At 41.0% G+C, this 18,021-nt stretch overlaps 1 protein-coding gene across 5 annotated transcripts in view; it reads right to left on the bottom strand.

Moving 5' to 3' along the window:
- DGKI (diacylglycerol kinase iota) overlaps positions 1-18,021 on the bottom strand; it is a 207,125-nt gene that overhangs the window by 11,084 nt on the left and 178,020 nt on the right. For all 5 annotated transcript variants that reach the window (XM_021552019.3, XM_077783351.1, XM_021552020.2 and 2 more), the window contains 4 exons: positions 11,891-11,928; positions 10,182-10,302; positions 2,687-2,723; positions 707-806 (listed from right to left, as the gene is read on the bottom strand). In XM_021552019.3, coding sequence (XP_021407694.3) covers positions 707-806; positions 2,687-2,723; positions 10,182-10,302; positions 11,891-11,928 — 296 coding nt within the window. The remainder of the gene's footprint in view (positions 1-706; positions 807-2,686; positions 2,724-10,181; positions 10,303-11,890; positions 11,929-18,021) is intronic.

The raw sequence follows: 18,021 nt of genomic DNA, 5'->3' as shown, positions 1-18,021 counted from the left end.
TACCTTAGAGAGCCCAAGAAGGCAGAAATTGGTTTTGACTGCCTGGCTGAAGCAAAGGTGCTTCTGACTCTGGAGTCCAGAGAACCAACTCACTCTCAAGCTGCTGACCACAGGGTGTTTGTGCTCAGAAACTCCAGAGAGGCAAGCTTCTGGACCATGTTCCTAAGCAATCAGATTGTTGTAATGACAGAATATTCCCTGGATTTCATTTTTCCCAGATTTCTTTCTCAGGCAAGAATACACCAAGAAAGTGCTGTGGTTAGTGTCACGCCAGTGAGCATAGGGGCAAGCCAAGGCAAAAGAAAATAGTAAGCCATCCTCACAAAGCAAGTCAGCCACAATAATCAAGCCTCACAGATGCTGTGCAATCAGAAACCAAGGCTCCTGCAGGTGGTCCTTGCCCACAGGCCTCTCCTGTGACCACACAGGAGGAGGATACTGCTGTGCTATGGAGATGTCTCATTCACACCCAATGCACCGAATAGTTTGAGGCCAAGCTCTCTCTATGGCGACAGTGACCCATGTTGGGTCCTGAACTAAAGTCTCTTGTGTTTGTTAAAATCAATACAGTTTTCTCTATAAAATTAGCTGGCTTAAAAGGAGCTGCCCTCGGCGCACACAAGGAAGCCTCAGCCATGCAAACTGCGGGGCCGGACGCTCTGGCTGGGCTGCAGGGCTGGGTAGGTGGCTGATGGAGCTGCGTTACCTTGGAGTCTGTCTTTCTCAGAGAGGCTCCCGCATCCACCAGGAGCTGGCAGACGGCGCGGTGGCGCTGGCAGGCTGCCTTATGTAATGCTGTCTCACCCCTAGACCAAAGTACAGAAACCAGCAGTGAGACACATCACACCAATGCACATTTACGAAGCATGAGGAGCAGATAGACACAGAAGGATGCTGCATTTCTGCGAGGTTCCCTCTTGCTGGCAGAGGTAGACTTGTGCACTCTCTCCCTTAGCATCTACATCCTTTGACTCAGTAGGGAAGCCTGCAATGCACAAATATCAGACGAAGAACTTCTGAGGGATGGAAAAGAAACATTGAAAGATTTTACGTATTCAGAGGACCGAATGTCACATTCCCATTCAACCACAAGCTCTGTTAACTGCTGCAAAGGCAAGCTAGCTACCTTCTTATTACACAGCAGGCAAAACAACAACAGGGTTTGGTTCTTCCTGCAATTTCTTTCCTCAATGTCATTCTTGGAGACATCCTAGAAAAATCATACCCACCAAAGCTATGACTGGTGCACTTGCTGCCCCAGTTCTGATTCCCTGCTCTCTTGGAGCTCTCATGTGTTTTCCACCACTGGACTGCTGGAAGATTAAATGCATGCTTTCCAAAAGGGAATACTGTGTGGTGGAAACATATTTGTTGCAAAGCTTCTCACTCAGACTGGAGCTAAATCTGACAGGATTCTGGAACTGACTGAAACTTACTCTTTATTGAGAGTAAAGAAATCTATCTAGATTTGCCTAGGAAGAAGAGGAAAGTATGCTTTGATTGGGTTGAAAAGGAGGCCTTAATACCAGTATCCAACAAGTAGGGCCATTACATAACTTGTGAAATAAATTACAAGAAATAGATGTAGCAGGACAAATCTTGCACCTACCTACACAGGGTACATAAAGGAATCTCAGCCCCCATCCATGACAGGGGATGTTGAAATATTAAGAGGCAATCTTGTGATCAATATGCCCTTGCTGCACCAGAAACAGTATCAGAATAGGATACCATCCTATTTTCCCCTGAGGGCCAAAAGACAAATTCATACTGCCAGTTACAGTTTGAACCTTCCCTTTCCAAGAGTTAGAGGCAGAGGAACCTCAGTAAAGGGGAGCCCTCATAGCTGTGCTCACTGACACTTGATGTGGTTGTGCTACATCCCTGGATGAAAAGAACCAGGCAGTCCATCCCATCCCTGTCACCTCTGGATTTCGCTCATGCACCTTGTGCAAAAGGTGTTCTCTGTTAGCAGAGGAGTGCACTGTGGGATGAGAAATGCTAGGCTTGATCCCTATGAGAGAGACTGTTTTTATTTCATATGTATTACACATATTTTCCAGGATTATTCATGCTTCCCTTGCATACTTTTGTGAAACTTTGATTATACAAGGTGTAAAAAAAATTGGGAATTGGAAAGGAAAATAATTTGTTTGGGTTGAGTTTTTTGGGGGTTTTTTTTGTTTGTTTTTTTTTTTTTTGTTTGTTTGTTTGTTTTTTAATAAGAACAGAGCTGATTGATGTTTTAATTACTTGATGGAGTCCTTCAATTGCACTTGGGAGAGCTAAGGCAGAGCACCCTGGGTGAATCAAGAAGAGACTGGGGAAAAAAAAGGCACTGAGCAAGAAAAGTAATTTCCTGACTTTTGGAATTTACCCTTCAGGTTGGTCCCTTAGTAGCTGGAGGCCAGAAACATCAAAACACAAGGCAGGGCTTCTACTCCTCTAGAAAGACTAAGGAAGCATGGGAAGCAATAGGGAGAAAGTCCTCTGTGAATCTAATGAATGTTTGTTTTAGGCAAGAAAGCCACATATGAGGTGGTTGGTATGTGGTTTTTAGTGTTTGTTTCTGAAGAGTTGTGCCATTTTACATGCTTTTTCCTACTTAACAGTCTGCACTTGAATACCAAGAGGAGTCTGCTGGTTTAACACAGATAACATGAAGGACAGAGTAGGTCGTACTTACGTTTCACTGTCTGTCATGTCCAGTAATTCAGATGGACCTGCAAAAGACAGTCAGGTATGTCACAAAGCATTTGTCTGCATGACTAAAAAAATATGTCTACCAGGAGAAGATTCCCAGCAAAAATATATAAAAGTATCCAAGTGAAATCTCAACCTGTACAAATATATCAAACTTCAGTGTAATATTTGCTTGTGTGAGCCCTTGCACTAATAAAATTCAGAATGCACAGTCACTGCTGGAGTGTCAGCAACAGGGAGTAGCAGCCTCTAAATTATACTGGGAATGAATATTCATGGAGTTTATTTTCTCACTCTTCACCTTGCTCAATTAAGTGGCTCACATAAGTACAGTACATTGAAAATGCTGATATACTGGAAACCCTGATATATTGCAAGTTAAAATCTATTGTTGGTATTAGAGGGAAAATGTCATTAGGAAGCTGAAATTTGCCAAATTCTATCCTGAATAACATCCCTGTGCTACTCCATTTAATAGCATTATACAAAATGTAGATCAGGGTGGAATATTCCCAGCGGTCTTTATATTGATATGCAAATCCTGTACTCTACTAGTTAGCAATGATCAGTAAAGTAAGATTAAGAAAAACAGAAAAGATTTTTGTTAAGTGAGAAAAAATAATACATTTATGTTAATGTCCCTTTGTCCTTGATATTCACTTTGGGCAGATATTTATAGTGGCAAATTTCATCACTGAATTACAGTGATATGGAAAGGCTGGGATCTGGATTATCATTTGAAAAAAAAAAATCAACTTTTCCTTTGCATTCTGTCATAGTATTCTTCTCTCCACTGCTCTGGAGTGTAGTGTTAGATGGTATAGGGCAGTTAGCAAGGGGAACAGGGAAACTTTACAAGACTTTTCCTTGCTGCACATGAGTATTTCTCTCCAACACACTGTGACTTTGAAATTCCTCAGTTTCAGGTGAGGTTTGCTGTAAGCTCTTGAGGACTCTTGAATTTCACACTACTTGCTTACAAAGGACTACACACCACCTCTCTACACTCCTTTTACACTGAGTGTGTGTCGAAATGGATCAGAGCAGCCTGTCTTTACCTCATTGCTTTTACAATGTACACATGGAACATCACTGGGGCTCCTGGAGCTGCAGGCAGCTCCTTCATTTCATCTTCTGTCATCATGAGAAAGGGTGGTGCTTAGTCCACAGTGCACAGGGCATTATGTACCACTGCATACTTGTCATGACAGTTCTCCAAACTCAGTAGCCATTGTTAATTATTTAATGCAGCCTGACTCTACCACCACACATCCTCATCTCCACACTTGGAACTTGTGTGTTCACTCCTGCCTATCAAAAAGAAGAATCAGTCACTATCCCTGAGCTCTCAGGACCATGAAGAAGGATAAAGGGGATAATCAGAGCCTCTTGTTGAGAGGAAAAAAAAGATACTATCTGAGAAACTAAAAAGACAATTAAAGAAATACATATGAAGAAAAGGAGTCCTTTACATTTCCTAGGAGAAAATAGTGTTCTCTCAAAAATAAAGGTAATTCCCCATAGCTTCCTGCAATGACACATCCCAGTGATAGGTAAGCAGGAATAGAGAAGACACTGCCACCTAGTATTTCTGCTCATGGTTGGAGCAAGGAAGGTTGTATTGCCAAGGTGGAGCAGAGCGACAGGCTTGGTTTTATGGAACATAAAGGTACTTGCCTGGGTAAGCAGAAGAAGCTGTTAAAAAGTAAGTAGAGGTAGTAAAACAGAGCATATTCAGAAGAATATGACCTGAGAGGGAGAAGAAAGCTGGAGCAGAGTGGGTCTGGAGAGAAGCCAAAGGTAAAGGAAAACTGGTGTGAAGCAGGAAGAAATAGCAGGGCTGGGACAGAAGAGCTCAGTGCTGAGGACCGTGGGGGTCTGTGAGTACAGACCTGAGGAGATGACAAGTACAGCCCGCCTACGTGTGAAGGGTGCTCTCCTGGATACTGTCACAAATTAAGCATGTCATGGGAGAGCCCTGACTCCATCCGAGTCATACGTAAGGGCCAGATACTGGGGTTAATAATTAGCTGCACAACATGGTACCAGGATTCTTTAATTTCATTCTCTCTGGCCTGTCTCTGAAGCTGGAATGTCCCAACTCACAGCCTGAGCGGTGCCCTTTACTTCTTTATTTTATTTTCACTTGTGCTTCTCTTAAACCATCTCACGCCCTCCTCCTAATTCCCTTTCCCCTCTTTCTTGGACCTCATTTTTATATCAGTCTCCCTGGCGCTGCCAACCGACCATTCCAAATCCCCCTCTGCCCGGGGACAAAAGCTGCACAGATGTGGGAAGGGCTGGCACTGGGAAAGCTGACGGCACTGTCATCCTGGCCCAGCGGGGAGGCGGCTGTTTCGCTCTGGGACAAGAGGCACAGAAAGAAAAGGGGACCAAGGCACGGAGAGAAAGAGGACAAAATAACCCAATAGAAATCCGGAAGGGAAATGCATGAGTGAGATTTCTATCAAGGAAAACAGCAGGGGGGGAAATAAAAACAAAAGATAGAAATGTGTGGAGAGGTGGAGGGAGGAAAAAAAGAGAGAGAGAAAGGGAAAAAGAGACTGGGGGGCTGAAGAATGGCAGGATGGGGATGGGGGACGGGGTTGGGGGGGATATTCACTTGAAAAGAGCTGAAAAGCATGACACACTGAGGGGAAGCCCAGCTGAGATCACTCTCTTTCCTCAACATTGCCCATACACTGTCTGTGTAGAATTATTAACTTTTTTTCTTCTCTCCCATTGCCCTCTTTTGCTCCACCAAAGCCCTTCTCCAATTTCTCAGAAGGCAAAGTAGCCTGAGCTGGGTATGGGAGGAGGGAAGGCAAGGAGACTCAAAAGCAGCTGCTCCTTCACTGAGCTCACTACAATAAAAAAACCCCAATGCTTTAAGTGACCATATTCCAGAGGCATTTCCAAAATATACAGCTCCATACATACTTGAAAGGCCTCTGAGCCCACAGTTTAGCCCTCTCCAATGGATGTGGCTACAGCTACCCACAGTAGATCCACAGATATTAACCCCTGCCAGTCCCATGTCCTGTCAGTCCTCCACAGAACTGGGGAAGAAGGGTATTTACTCTAAGCAGTAATGTCAGACATTATCAACATTTCTGGATGTTTATCTGTCAAAACCCTCTTTGTTTAATAATATGATTGATGTTATTATCTGGGGGACAAAACTGGATGTGGATCTTTACCTTCAAAGTAGGATTATTTTTTAAATAACAGTAAACTGAAAATTAAGAACTATTTCAAGTTTTTCCCCAACACCATACTCATTTTTTTTTTTAACCTGATGGGAAAATTAACAGTGGTCTTTTCTGCTACTGTCTTTTAAGCTCAGAATTTCCACTATAATATAGAGGCTAGACAGGTTATGGAAGCATTCCTTCCTACATGTCCGTCAGCCATGTTGCCCAAAAATTTGTTATGCCAGAAATTAAAATATTCTATGATATACCTTGTGCCTTCCAGAAAAACTAAACTGTTTCCTGCTCAGGCCCCTTGCAAATGACCATTACCCTAAAACATTCTGCAAATCTAAACATACTAACAAGTGTCATGCAAACTCACTCTCATTCAGTGCTGCTTTCTGATGACTATTCAAACTTTGCCCCCAACACACATCTCTGTCACAGCAAAATTTGCTTTCCCAAAGCCTTCCAAGGAACTTCTGAATCTGGTCAGGATGCAAATCCCTGATGGCTCTTAGCTCTGGACTTTGCAGTGCTAAGAGTAATGAAAGCATCATCATTTTTTTAATTAGGGGATGCTTCTAGTGAAGCAAGGACATTAGGTTTGAGGACACACAAATGTTAAGGACGGGATGCCCTACGTATTGTCTGTTGCAGCAGAAGTTCCCACCGCAATCTCCTAAGGCAACTGTAAACATCTTTCCTCTCTTCTGTTTAAAATCAAAATACCACAGATGAACTTTACAATTCTTGCTTGTCTTTTGAATGTCTAGAGAAGACAAAGGCAAATAGAATTATTTGTATAAGGTTTATAAATTACACATTTTTCACAGCTACCAGATAAAGACTCCAATCCAAGTTTGATACCAAATACATATTATTTAGAAGGCCCCTTGTCTAACAGATGTTCTTAAGCCTTCCTTAATTCTGCTTGTGTTAAGCAAGTATACAGTTAACTCTTGTCTAATGTACATGCATTAGGATGCAATGCAGTTGCTGACTGCAGCACTAAAAAGCTGTAGTTGTGATACCTACTGAGGTTGGCCCTCAGTTTCTAGCTAAACATTTCTCACCTCAGCTACAGACAAGTTTTTATAGCTGACCCTCCTACTAAAAGCAAAAGACTCCTGATTTAGTTGGGCAATCTTGAACGAGTGATAGGTCTGTGTCTCTTTGTATCTGCCTTTCCTGCACAGGGCACAGAGACTAATTGTTTTGCTGGAGCAGCAGCCAGCACAGCTCTTCTTGCAGCAGCAAGCAGCTGTTGTCCTGACACCTACTACATTGGTGCTTCAGCTGCTATTCCAGGCTCGTGCTGGGCCACTGCGAATTATCTGGCAGCACTGCACAGCAGTCCCCCTGTGTGACTCATTCCTGCTATTTCTAATTTAAGATAGATTATTTTCCTCCCCTTAACATCTGAAATCACTCTGATTATGATCACAGAATAACCTTTCATAGAAATGTGCCCTGCATGTTTGCAGAAAACCATCGCCACAAAGGACAGCTTTACACCACTACACTGTTTTTCTTCCTTTGTAATTCTAGTTCTATGGGTGTCACTCCTGTATTGCATTGGATTCATCTCACTGTTTTTCAGAATAGAAAGTTAAAGTTCCTGGAGCGGTGGGTTTTGTCTTCTTCTGTTGCTGTTGTTTTTTGGAGATATTCAGAAGATTTTTTCCCCGTGTGGTTAATAATAGATTTTCTATTATTTCTATTTTCTATGCAGTGTGCTTGAGGGTATTTTACAGTGGAACTCCCATTATCATTCACTATCCTCAGCCATGTATTGGAAAGCAGAGGAAGTGTGCCTGGGCAGAGGTAATTGCCAGAACAGAAGTAAGACTCATTTTTATGAAATTTTTATGGGTGGATATTGGAAGAATCAAGAAGCTCCACACAGGGAAATCCTTAGATATAAATAGCATTGGATCAGGTCATGTACAGTAATTAATGCTGAGAAGATGCCAAATGCAAGAGAATACAAAGAAAAACAAGGGCATTAGGATGATGATGACTCAGCAAGAGAGCTCATTTGTGGCTGAGAAGTGCCCAGAGTAGAAATGAGTTTCATTAATTGCTTGGTGGGAGAAGAGAGGAGGCCTCTATTAGATTGCGCATTGTCCCGTGCACTCCCTGATCCCCAAAAGAATGCATTTGGAGAAGCCCAGAGGACATATGTCTGGAAAGCTGCAAAAGCTTCCTGCCATCCTTGGGGATAAATAAGGGAGAGAGGAACTGAGCTGATGTTTGCTCAGTCTTCTGATTTGTCTTTGTCTAACAGTCCGTAGTCCCTCACATTTCTCTATTTAGTTCAAAAATTCTGATGGATTGCCTGCTTACATGCTTATCAGTTTAAATGATCTCACTTTAAATGTTCACCAAAAGAACAGTAACTGGGTCAGCCTGTGGCTAAGTTAAAGTATATGTGTCTAATAAAAATCCTAGAGAAGCATCAATGACAGTGAATTGGCACAGGCCATGTGCAGTGTGAGAAGAGACCAGGGCCAGTAAGAAAACAAAGCAATATTATGCCTGTCCACAGAATTCAGTGGCAAATATGTGCACTGTGACAAATGCAACAATCCAGAGCAGGTAAATAGGAGGTAGAGCTGGCACTGGTAAGATTTGCTAGAACTGGTGAGAAAACCAGTCATTATTTGAATACAAAGCCAACTGCACTGACCTATCTGTGTGTAGGTATCTATACATAAAAGAGTAAAAGAACAATTCAGGCCCTCTCAGTCAGATTTTTAGGGCAGGATTCAGTTGTCCGCACAGAGATATTTTGCGTTTTTTTATATACCTATGGGCAAGCCTCAGGATGCACTTGGAATTACAGATATGCTTGCTTAGACTTTGGCTGTCAGTGCAGGTCAGACATCCTCTGGGTCTTGTGTTTTATCTTGTAGACCCAAGTAAATGTCCTGGATATCCAAGGGAAAATGACATTATTCATTTAGATAAACATAAATGTCTAAAGTGCACAGGTAACTGTTGCCTGAATCACTTTCTGGGCTCCAATGACTACCTTGACTAAGATGTCCTTTGAGTTAGCAATGCTAGAAGCCTGCTGCTATTAAGGATGCCCTCCTCACTTCCATCTGCCACCAAAAGTGCCTCTGTCATACCAGAGCAAATTAACTAGATTGCTGCTGACAGTATAGTAACTTGGACCTATATAATACCTGATACTTATATGTTAACACCTAACTTAGGGGTCAAGATTGAAGAGATGCATTGCTGCTTCTTCCTTTCTTAGGAGTTGTGCTTTTTTCTTCTCTCTTTACAATTTGTGCAATGTCTTGGAACAATTGCTAACACTTATTCTAATTAGCAGAATTCTTATTTATTTTAATTATCTGTGTTCACACTAACACCTCTGCTGAAATAATGCTGATTTTGACATTCAGAAGCCAAAATACCCATTGATATTTTGAAGTGGGGTTAGAGAAGAGTTATTACTAGAAAACTTTTCTGACAGTGAAGGAGGCTGATAACTGTGACTTCAGCTCTATGTGCAAGGCATTGACTATTTTACTGTGCCACTCTCCATCAGTGAGGTAACAAGGTTGCAGTGGTTCAACAGGCAGAAGCTCCTAAATGTGACTGCCTCAGATACAAAAAAAAAAAAAAATTGCTGCATAGCCTGCAATCTCTGCTACTGACAAAGATAAGAAGAGTGGAAAGGAAAAACTAAAAGGGCAATGGCATGCTCACAGTCCATAAATACAAAATGGAGATCATAAGTTTTTGCTCTTGGGTGGTCTTGAATCTAACAGACATAATATTCTAAGGCTGGAACAGAAGTTAGATGAATTTGTCTAGAAGTAAGGAAGCAGATTTCTGACCAGTGTATTACTAAATGCTGAAATAATAACAATGGTTGTACTGGCTCTTTGTCACTGTAAATGTTTTAATAGAGATTAGATGCTTTCTGCAACATATGCTCTAATTGGAAAACAGTTCAGAGGATCCCTGTGCCAGAGGTTTTAACTAAAGCTTCACACTGCTTCTTCACGGCTCCCCAGCTGATGAAAATGTGAAAACACCATCCTCCTCAAAAGCCATTCTAATTCTTCTTTACACACTTTATCTGGAGCCATCACTCTCATTGCTACCCCATTCCCAGCCTCTTGCTCACACATGCTGCAGATGGACATTTCACTGAGGGACACCACAGAAGAGTGAGGCCACTTCCAGCAGCCCAGTGTGATTTTGCCTGACTGACACTTGGCTGGGGTACAGCTCTCTGTGGATTTGTCTGCTGGGACTTACCATGCTCCAGGATGTATTTCACAATCTCGCCGTTCCCAGTCTTGGCAGCATGGTGCAACAAGGAGCAGTGATCAGGTCCTTGGATTAACAAATTGGCTCCTTTTTTACAACATTCTATGAACTGGAGAAAAAAAAAATCCACAAAAAAAACCCCAAAAAAACCCAAAACAACAACAACAACAAAAAAAAAAAAAAAAAAAAAAAAAAAAAAAAAAAAAGAGAGAAAAAAAGACAGAAAGATAAGATGGGAGCAGAAAAACAAGTATGTCAGTAAATTCTCTTCTGGTTCTCATTGCAAGTCAGTACCAAATAAAATAAAATAAAATATTAATTGAAAGCCATCTTTTAGGCCCAGATATAAAACATCTGAAACCAGAAGTATTGACAATTATATGGGTTAAGAAGAACAGTCTGTATTTACTAAACAATGAGATATTGCTCCTCTATTGCTGATGATTTATTGCTTGCTAGGAATTCTTTCAAACCACATCTGGCAATGCTGTTGGGATATTTTAAAATATATGTACTTGATAGAAAACTCTGGCTTTTTTGCTGAAGATTCAAATTTTTCCTCAGCACAGGAGTCAAAGATTTTCTGACTAAATCAGAAAACTGCAATTCAAAATTCCACAAGGAGGTGAGGTGGCTGTCATGGACCTCCTTTCTCACAGTGCCCCTGTTCAGGGCTGGCTGAGGAGGAAGCACTAAGTGGGGTAAGAATGAGAGGGGAGCAGCAGCCAGGCAGGTCTCAGAAATACTGAAAACTTTGGGGGGCAGGGGGTGGGATTTGCAAAAGGAGAGAAGTGCTACAGTGAGGACTCATTTGTGATGCAGTGCATCTGAAGAAGGGCAAGCAGTTTCCCCATCAAAGCCAGCTCAGGCAAAACGTTTTCAGGAAGTGTAAAGGAGACAATATTTTTATGACTGCTTGAAGGACTGCTCCCTAGATGCTGCAGCCACAAGAGCTGAGGCAGTGGTATAGAAGGGAGGCAAAATACCTGCAGGCAAAAAGTTGGCCTAACAGCACTGTCATTTTTACAAATGGCTCCAAGCTGGCTTCTCACAGATAAAATTGCAACCATTAATCACAGTCCTCATCCAAATTCGAGAGCATGTTTTCAGATCCTGACTTGGCTACTGAGGCAGGCAGCTGTCTGACGTGGGACTTAGGTCATTGGCACAAAAAATTTTGCATGAGTAATTTTACCTCCCAAACTTACTATACCAAGGCACTACATGATTTGAGACATCCATCAGGTGATGAAACAACCAGCTGAGGTTTGTTCTACCTGGACTGGTGGTAGCCTAGGTAGATTTTGAGAGAGCTAACACTTGGGGGCTTGGCCACCAGCCTCACTGGTGTAAAATATCCTTTCCTGTGTAAGTCTGTGTCAGGACTACCCTGCTGTTCAACATTGCCAATATAGTAATTTTCCTGTTAGTAACTGGCATGTTGCTCTATGCAGTGGGCTCTGATGGGCAAAAAGGCTCTGGCTAACACCAGATCTTATTCATGCAAATTTCACACCTCACCTGAATGATGTGTTCCCCTAGCATTCAGGGTTTCCTGGAAAGGCTGTAAAATGGCACTTGCCAGAAGTCCCGACAGCAGCCTATTTATGATTTGAGCAGAGGTGTAATAAAATGTACAGCATATCTGACTGGAAAAAAAAATGTGAGTAAGTGGACACTCAATGCTCTGTACCTACCTTCAGTAGATCACCAGATATGACTGCTTGTAAAAGTGCTGCAAAAGACAAAAAGAAAACTGATGTGAGGCAGAAAGCACTATGCATACAGCTTCACAGCTGAAGATATAGCCCACAACACATGAAATTAAGACTGACATCCCTCAGACCTCATGTACTGCCAAAGTGTAAATCTTGTGCTGACACATATTGGAAAGGCAGAAGACAACCCATGGTGATGAAAGCTGTGTGGACATCAAACCATCATTTCCAATGCCCTCCTGGAACTGCAGGCTTCTGTCTGATTTTTTTCACTTGAGACACTTCTGAGACCTTTCCACAGTGTCAACAAGGTGGATAAGGTCAAGTGTCCAGAATCTGAACTATCACTGAAAATATCAGTGATATCTGCACAGAGAACCTGAAATTGTCTACAGACCTGTCAGACTTTTGTCATATTGATGGTGGAGCGGTTAGTCAGTCCCCAGTACAATGAAAACCCTAAATTGTAGATGACTGAGTGACCAGAGAGAAATTTCTTATCAATTACTTGTATTACAAATACATTTTGGGATGCCAGAGAGGAGAAAGTCCCCTGGGTTTGGCAGGCAGGGTCAAAGACAGAACAAGAGCCAGTCCTCACCTCATCAGCCTCTGTATTTTAAAGAGACATAGAAGAAAAAAGAGACCAAGTGTACAAGGGCTCATAACAAGGCAGGACAGAGCTGCAAATAGCTGGGAGCTTCTTACTACTCACTACTGTCTGCCCTGAGCCTGCTAAAAAACAGAAGTAAGGCAAAAGCGTGGGACCCTCTATTGCCCAGAGAAACTCTTAGAAACTTATCACTATGTGGCTTTCTCCTTGTTTTCTTCTCCTTCTCCCTATCACAATAGAGATTGTAAAAAACAACGATAAATAATCTTTCTGAGAATGCACTTACATGGTTTTCATCTTAGAAAGCACTAAACATCTGCTTCAACTCACACTTTTTCAAGAGTGTCTAAGCCCATTTCTATCTTGGTGTCTAGGCAGAGCAATCAAATTACACTTGCTCAAGTGCCATCCTTGATAAAGATGCCAAAAGTTCATGTAAGCAGGAGCAAGGAGGGAAAAAGAACCACAGCATAGCCCTTGCCTCTGAAAAATAACACACAGGAAAATGCACAGTGGGAATTTAATGATGAGCTTGCTACGCCTTCAGAAATGACAAAGGGTCCAAGCTAAACACTGCAGAAGAGGAAGGATGTTCAAAGGCAACTCAACACATGTCCTTTTCTTTGAAAACACCTGGGGTTACTGTGTGGCTTTCTGGTCTCAGTAATGCCTCGTGCCCCAGCCACACAGCAGTGGGAAAAGCACAGCCCCAGTCCAGGTAAGCTCTGTCTTAAGGAAGCAGCAGCAGCAATTCTTGCAACTTTTGATTTAGGGCAGTTTTTCAGTGTCCATGAGTTAAATCCTAAAAATACCCCTGCATCTGTGAGAGTGAGGATACATATTTTAGGAATGGAAGGCAAACATCAGCAGGTAAGAGCCAGAAAATTCTTCAGTTTTTATTTTCAATGGTTTACATCCTTCTTTTATTCCCAATAGTTCTAACAATTGCTCAGCCCTAATTAGTAGCAGAGCAGAATTTAACTCATGCAATTTGCTTTATCTATTTCCCCATTTTTTTGGTCAATCTGGTCTCACTGACAGCTTAATTTTTTAGGCTACTGCAATCTGAACTTGCAGTAGCCTAAAGAATAAATATTTTGCACTCCTCGCATGTGAAAATTAAATAAACTGGTGACATGAGTTTTTCATTGCCTTTAACATCCAATTTTTTAAGAGATGGCTTCCCTGAAGTCACTTTCCTAAGAGGCAGTGTAACATTTTCTTATGCAAGCCATGCTGAAGATTACCCTTCAAAAAAGAAAGAAACAGGAGAGAGATTTGATTCTATGAAAAGCCTGACAAGATGTGAAAAATCTTCTATGCTGAATATCCATAATCAGAACTGGCCTGGTGATAAGGCTATTAGGATAAAACAGCTCTAAAACAAATTCAACATAATTAGACCAATCTTCTCATCTCTTTCCTAAGCCTCAAATCCAGCAAAGCATTTAGGCAAGTGCTTAGCTTTCAGCTAATTACATTCTTTTCATGCCAAGTCTACCTGCATTCTTAAAATTAAGTGCTTTGCTACAGTAGAACCTATTGGATAAATGAATACATTACAGTTCAACAAAACCAACTGGCATAACAAGAGATTAGACACCAGTAAAATAATTCAGAGCTGTACGCCCCGACACAGGAAGATTTAGAAGCTAATGAGCTAGAAATGGAGAAAGGTTCTTTAGAATCAGGAGCACGTTTACATAAATATATGAATATTGCTTAGCACACTAAACCCATAAACCCAAAGGAGGCTGCTGGGCATACTGAGGAGGAGGGTGAAGATGGCAAAAATCACCTGGTTGTTAAAGAGGCGGTGAAACAAGCAAGCAGATGGCATTGACAAGAGAGAGAAGACTGAGAAGTTGGAGAAAAATGCTGTTAATATGCAATGCCAGGCTAGCTTAACATTAGAAGCATTAAAGTGATAATTATTTTATTTCTTCTAAGCAACACTGGTGTAATATATAAAATGAACTATGCCACAGTTTTATCATATAGAATATACCTTCAGGTCTTAAAGAGGTGTCAAAAATCACTTGATTTAAATAATATTTTAATGAAGTAATTGTTTTCTCAGTTTCTCCCAAGAAAAGTATTTCTCATTGCTAATAAAAGTGTTTCATTACCTTTTATACTTATTTAGCAAGTAGCTTTATTGCTATTATAACAGATTGACAAAACTACCAACTGGAGTTCTCGGTTCATGTATTGAGGAAGCACTTGGTCCTCAGGCTGCCTCCTCAGCAAAGCTCTAACTACCCAACTTAGAAAAGAATCTTCATTAAAAAAACCCCCCAAAAAAAACCCCAAAAAAACAAACAACACAAAAAAACCAACAACAACAAAAAAAACCAAACCAACAACACAAAACCAAAAACCACCACAAAACCCAAACAAACAACAACAAAAAAAAACCACCATACCCAGGCCTGCCAGCAAACACAAAAAATGACAAAAATGACTAGCAAAACAAACACGAGCAAACCACCCTATCCAAAACAAACCCCCTCACACACATACACCTCTCCACCTGTCTTATAAATTATTATTGAGCAGATACAGTTGCATAATACACCAACAGAAAAAAAAAGCCATGTTGAAAAGGCTGCTAATTAAATTGCTGTAATGTTAAAAGTTAATACAGAATGAGACACAGGATAAACAACTACAAATACACTCTCATGCTGAAAACAATGCTTTTCCTAGGGCATATATCACTCATCTGATTTCTGTGTTATTGTCTATTGCGTCCATTGGAAACAGCTATTTATATTTTATATTCTAAAAATCTATGTAAATGTCACTGAGTTACAACAAACATTTTTTGTTTTCCAGAAAAAATTAACTTCTGAAATAACAATTGCTCTCTGACTCTGCATGGGAAGCCAGCACCATTAAAACAGCACTGCAAAGTTAGTCATTAAACACTGGGCATCAGGGAAAGAAGGAGTGAAGTATTCATACTCCATAACTTCAGAGGCTGCAAGATCCATGAGAGATCTCACAGGGTTGCTTGGATGGGCAGAAGAGAAAATAACTCTCCATAGAAAATAACCTAGTTTACCCTGCAACACTTCATGTTGTGCTCCACAGACTAAAGAAGCCCTAGAGAAAAGTACCTCCAACCTGCAGCGCCTAAATTAAGAGCCAAACTAAGACACAGAGGAGATCTTACAGAATGGCATGACTCCAGGAGGCAGGTCTGATCACCTCCAGGAATGACAACCAAACAAGGGCAAAATTAGAGTTCCTCTTTTAAGGTTTTCCAAGGTGTGATACTCTGAGCACCAGGCAATGCTCATGGTCTTGGAAATTTCAGTTTTTCACATACTATACAGGCACAGAATGCCTCATAAATGTAAGGGCTAAGGCCACGACTGCAGCACATCAGATGAATACAGCAGGAAAGAGACAGAAGTTGTCACCATCACATTGTTCACTTCAAAAGCCATGAAAATTCTCAGAAGCAACACAAGAAACAACCCCTTCATGTGTGCCCTGCAGAAAAATTTCCTCCTAATCCCAAAGCTGTTATCAGCTTAACACCAAGGACAGGCACAGGGTTACTATCACACCAGAAACTTCGCTGCTAAAACACCTTCAGAAGGAACATGAAGACAAAAGTTCCTGCAAAGCCTTGTAAGTAGCATCTCAGGATCACAAGGTTTTTGCTTGAAGTAGGTTGACACGGAAGATATTAAGTAAGTTAGTTGAATACTCATTAGTGAAACAGTAAAAAGAGATGGTCTGCACTGAAAAGAATCTCAAAGAACAGGGTGGTTCTAGAGCCTGCCAATGTCAGCCATTCAGGGGTAATGTGTCTTTTCACTCAACTAAAAGATTCATAAACCAGAACTATCCTCCAGATTTTATTAGTGAGATTGCACACCTGATCTGACTCTTTCAATGCCATATTTGAATCCAGTACTTCTGTACCAACTAAGCCACAAGGAATGCAGATAAAAACGTACAGCAACTTTGAAGTTTTCAACACTTACAAACAATTCTTCAGCGAAGATCTAAAAATATTGAATGAAGGGAGCATAATTATTTAAAACTATGTTATAAATTATAAGCACCACACCAGGGAGTTGTCATATTCATGATTAAAATGCAGGCAATTACAGACCTATGAATGAAATGCAGTGTGACAGCAGAATATTTGCAATAATGCATCTTATCATGAGTTAAAAAATACCAAAGTATCAATGCATCTAATCAGAGTATGACACTATTTAAGCACATGGGAAATTATGGCAGAATTCAGTTACCATAACTCAAGACCTGGTTGGAGGAGGCTGCTTTGACCACGGTGGTTTGGTGGGTGGCATCCCTGCCCATGGCAGGGGAGTTGGAACTAGGTGGTCTTTTAAGGTTTCTTCCAATCCAAACCATTCTATGATTCTCTGATCTCAAGCAGAATTAGGGCTCATAAAACCTTTAGCTCTTTCAAAAGAGTAAAACAGCTGATAATCTGAAGTGACCAGCTCCTTGCAGAAACATCATTTAACAGACAATGCCTGCATCTGTCCAGCCCTTTCTAAGACACATCTAATGCACTGATTCAGCATTTGGAATTGATATACCATCAGCATTTCAGTGCTGGATGCTTCTTACTGGTTGGAGGTAGCTAATAAAAAATATAAGACCTTTGGTGTGGAGCGCCCAGAATTTGAGTGTCAATGTTCACCACCATGTCCTACTAGAGTGCTCAAGGGAACTCATAAAATACTGCCTTGTTCAAACCTTGTAGAGCTGATAATGGAGAAGAAACTATAGGAGAAGGTGACATTATCAGATTTTTGAGTTATTAGACTTGGACTATCATTAGCTTCCAGAACACTTCCAATGCCTTATTGTTGTTTTAGTCTTTGTATAATTCATAGAGTGAAAATTTTAAAGTAATTACTGCTTTACATATTGAGATGTTAAAAGCTGACCCACCCTGATTAGAGGAGTACTTTTACATAGTTGGAGTCTTCTGAGCTGTTAAAGATCAGCATTATAGGAAAGATAACAAAAGAAGCCCTCAAGGTTTATTTTTCACCAGTTTTACAGAAATCAATAACTTCTATTTCAATCACTCCAAAAGCTACACTCTCAAAAGACTGGAGTCCAATTCAGAAATACACTATTTTCTCTGTAAACAACAATTTATTCATAAAAGGTTTATGACAAACTGACAGTAATATAACTTACCCATGAATGTACAGAACTGATTTCTTTCTACTCTAGCCATGATCTTCAGCCTTAACCTCCAGATGAAAGGAATGGGGAGTACCACAGAGAATTGCTTTGTGGATTACTTCCCTTCTGAGAGGACTGTGAGAAAAAGACACCTGAGATAAAAAGCAGTGAATTCCCTTGGTGTTTCTGAAGGGTCTGACAGTCCCATAGAACCATTTGAGGGATCCATGAAGAGAAGTAGCAAATCTCTGCACTTGAGCTTTTACAGAAACTTTACCTCTTTCCAACATTTTATCTGCTTTTAAAG

The sequence above is a fragment of the Lonchura striata genome, chromosome 5, assembly GCF_046129695.1.
Source record: "Lonchura striata isolate bLonStr1 chromosome 5, bLonStr1.mat, whole genome shotgun sequence".
Lineage (NCBI taxonomy): Eukaryota > Metazoa > Chordata > Aves > Passeriformes > Estrildidae > Lonchura > Lonchura striata.
Note: the sequence above shows the minus strand (reverse complement) of the source record. Positions and strands in the feature narration are given on the sequence as shown.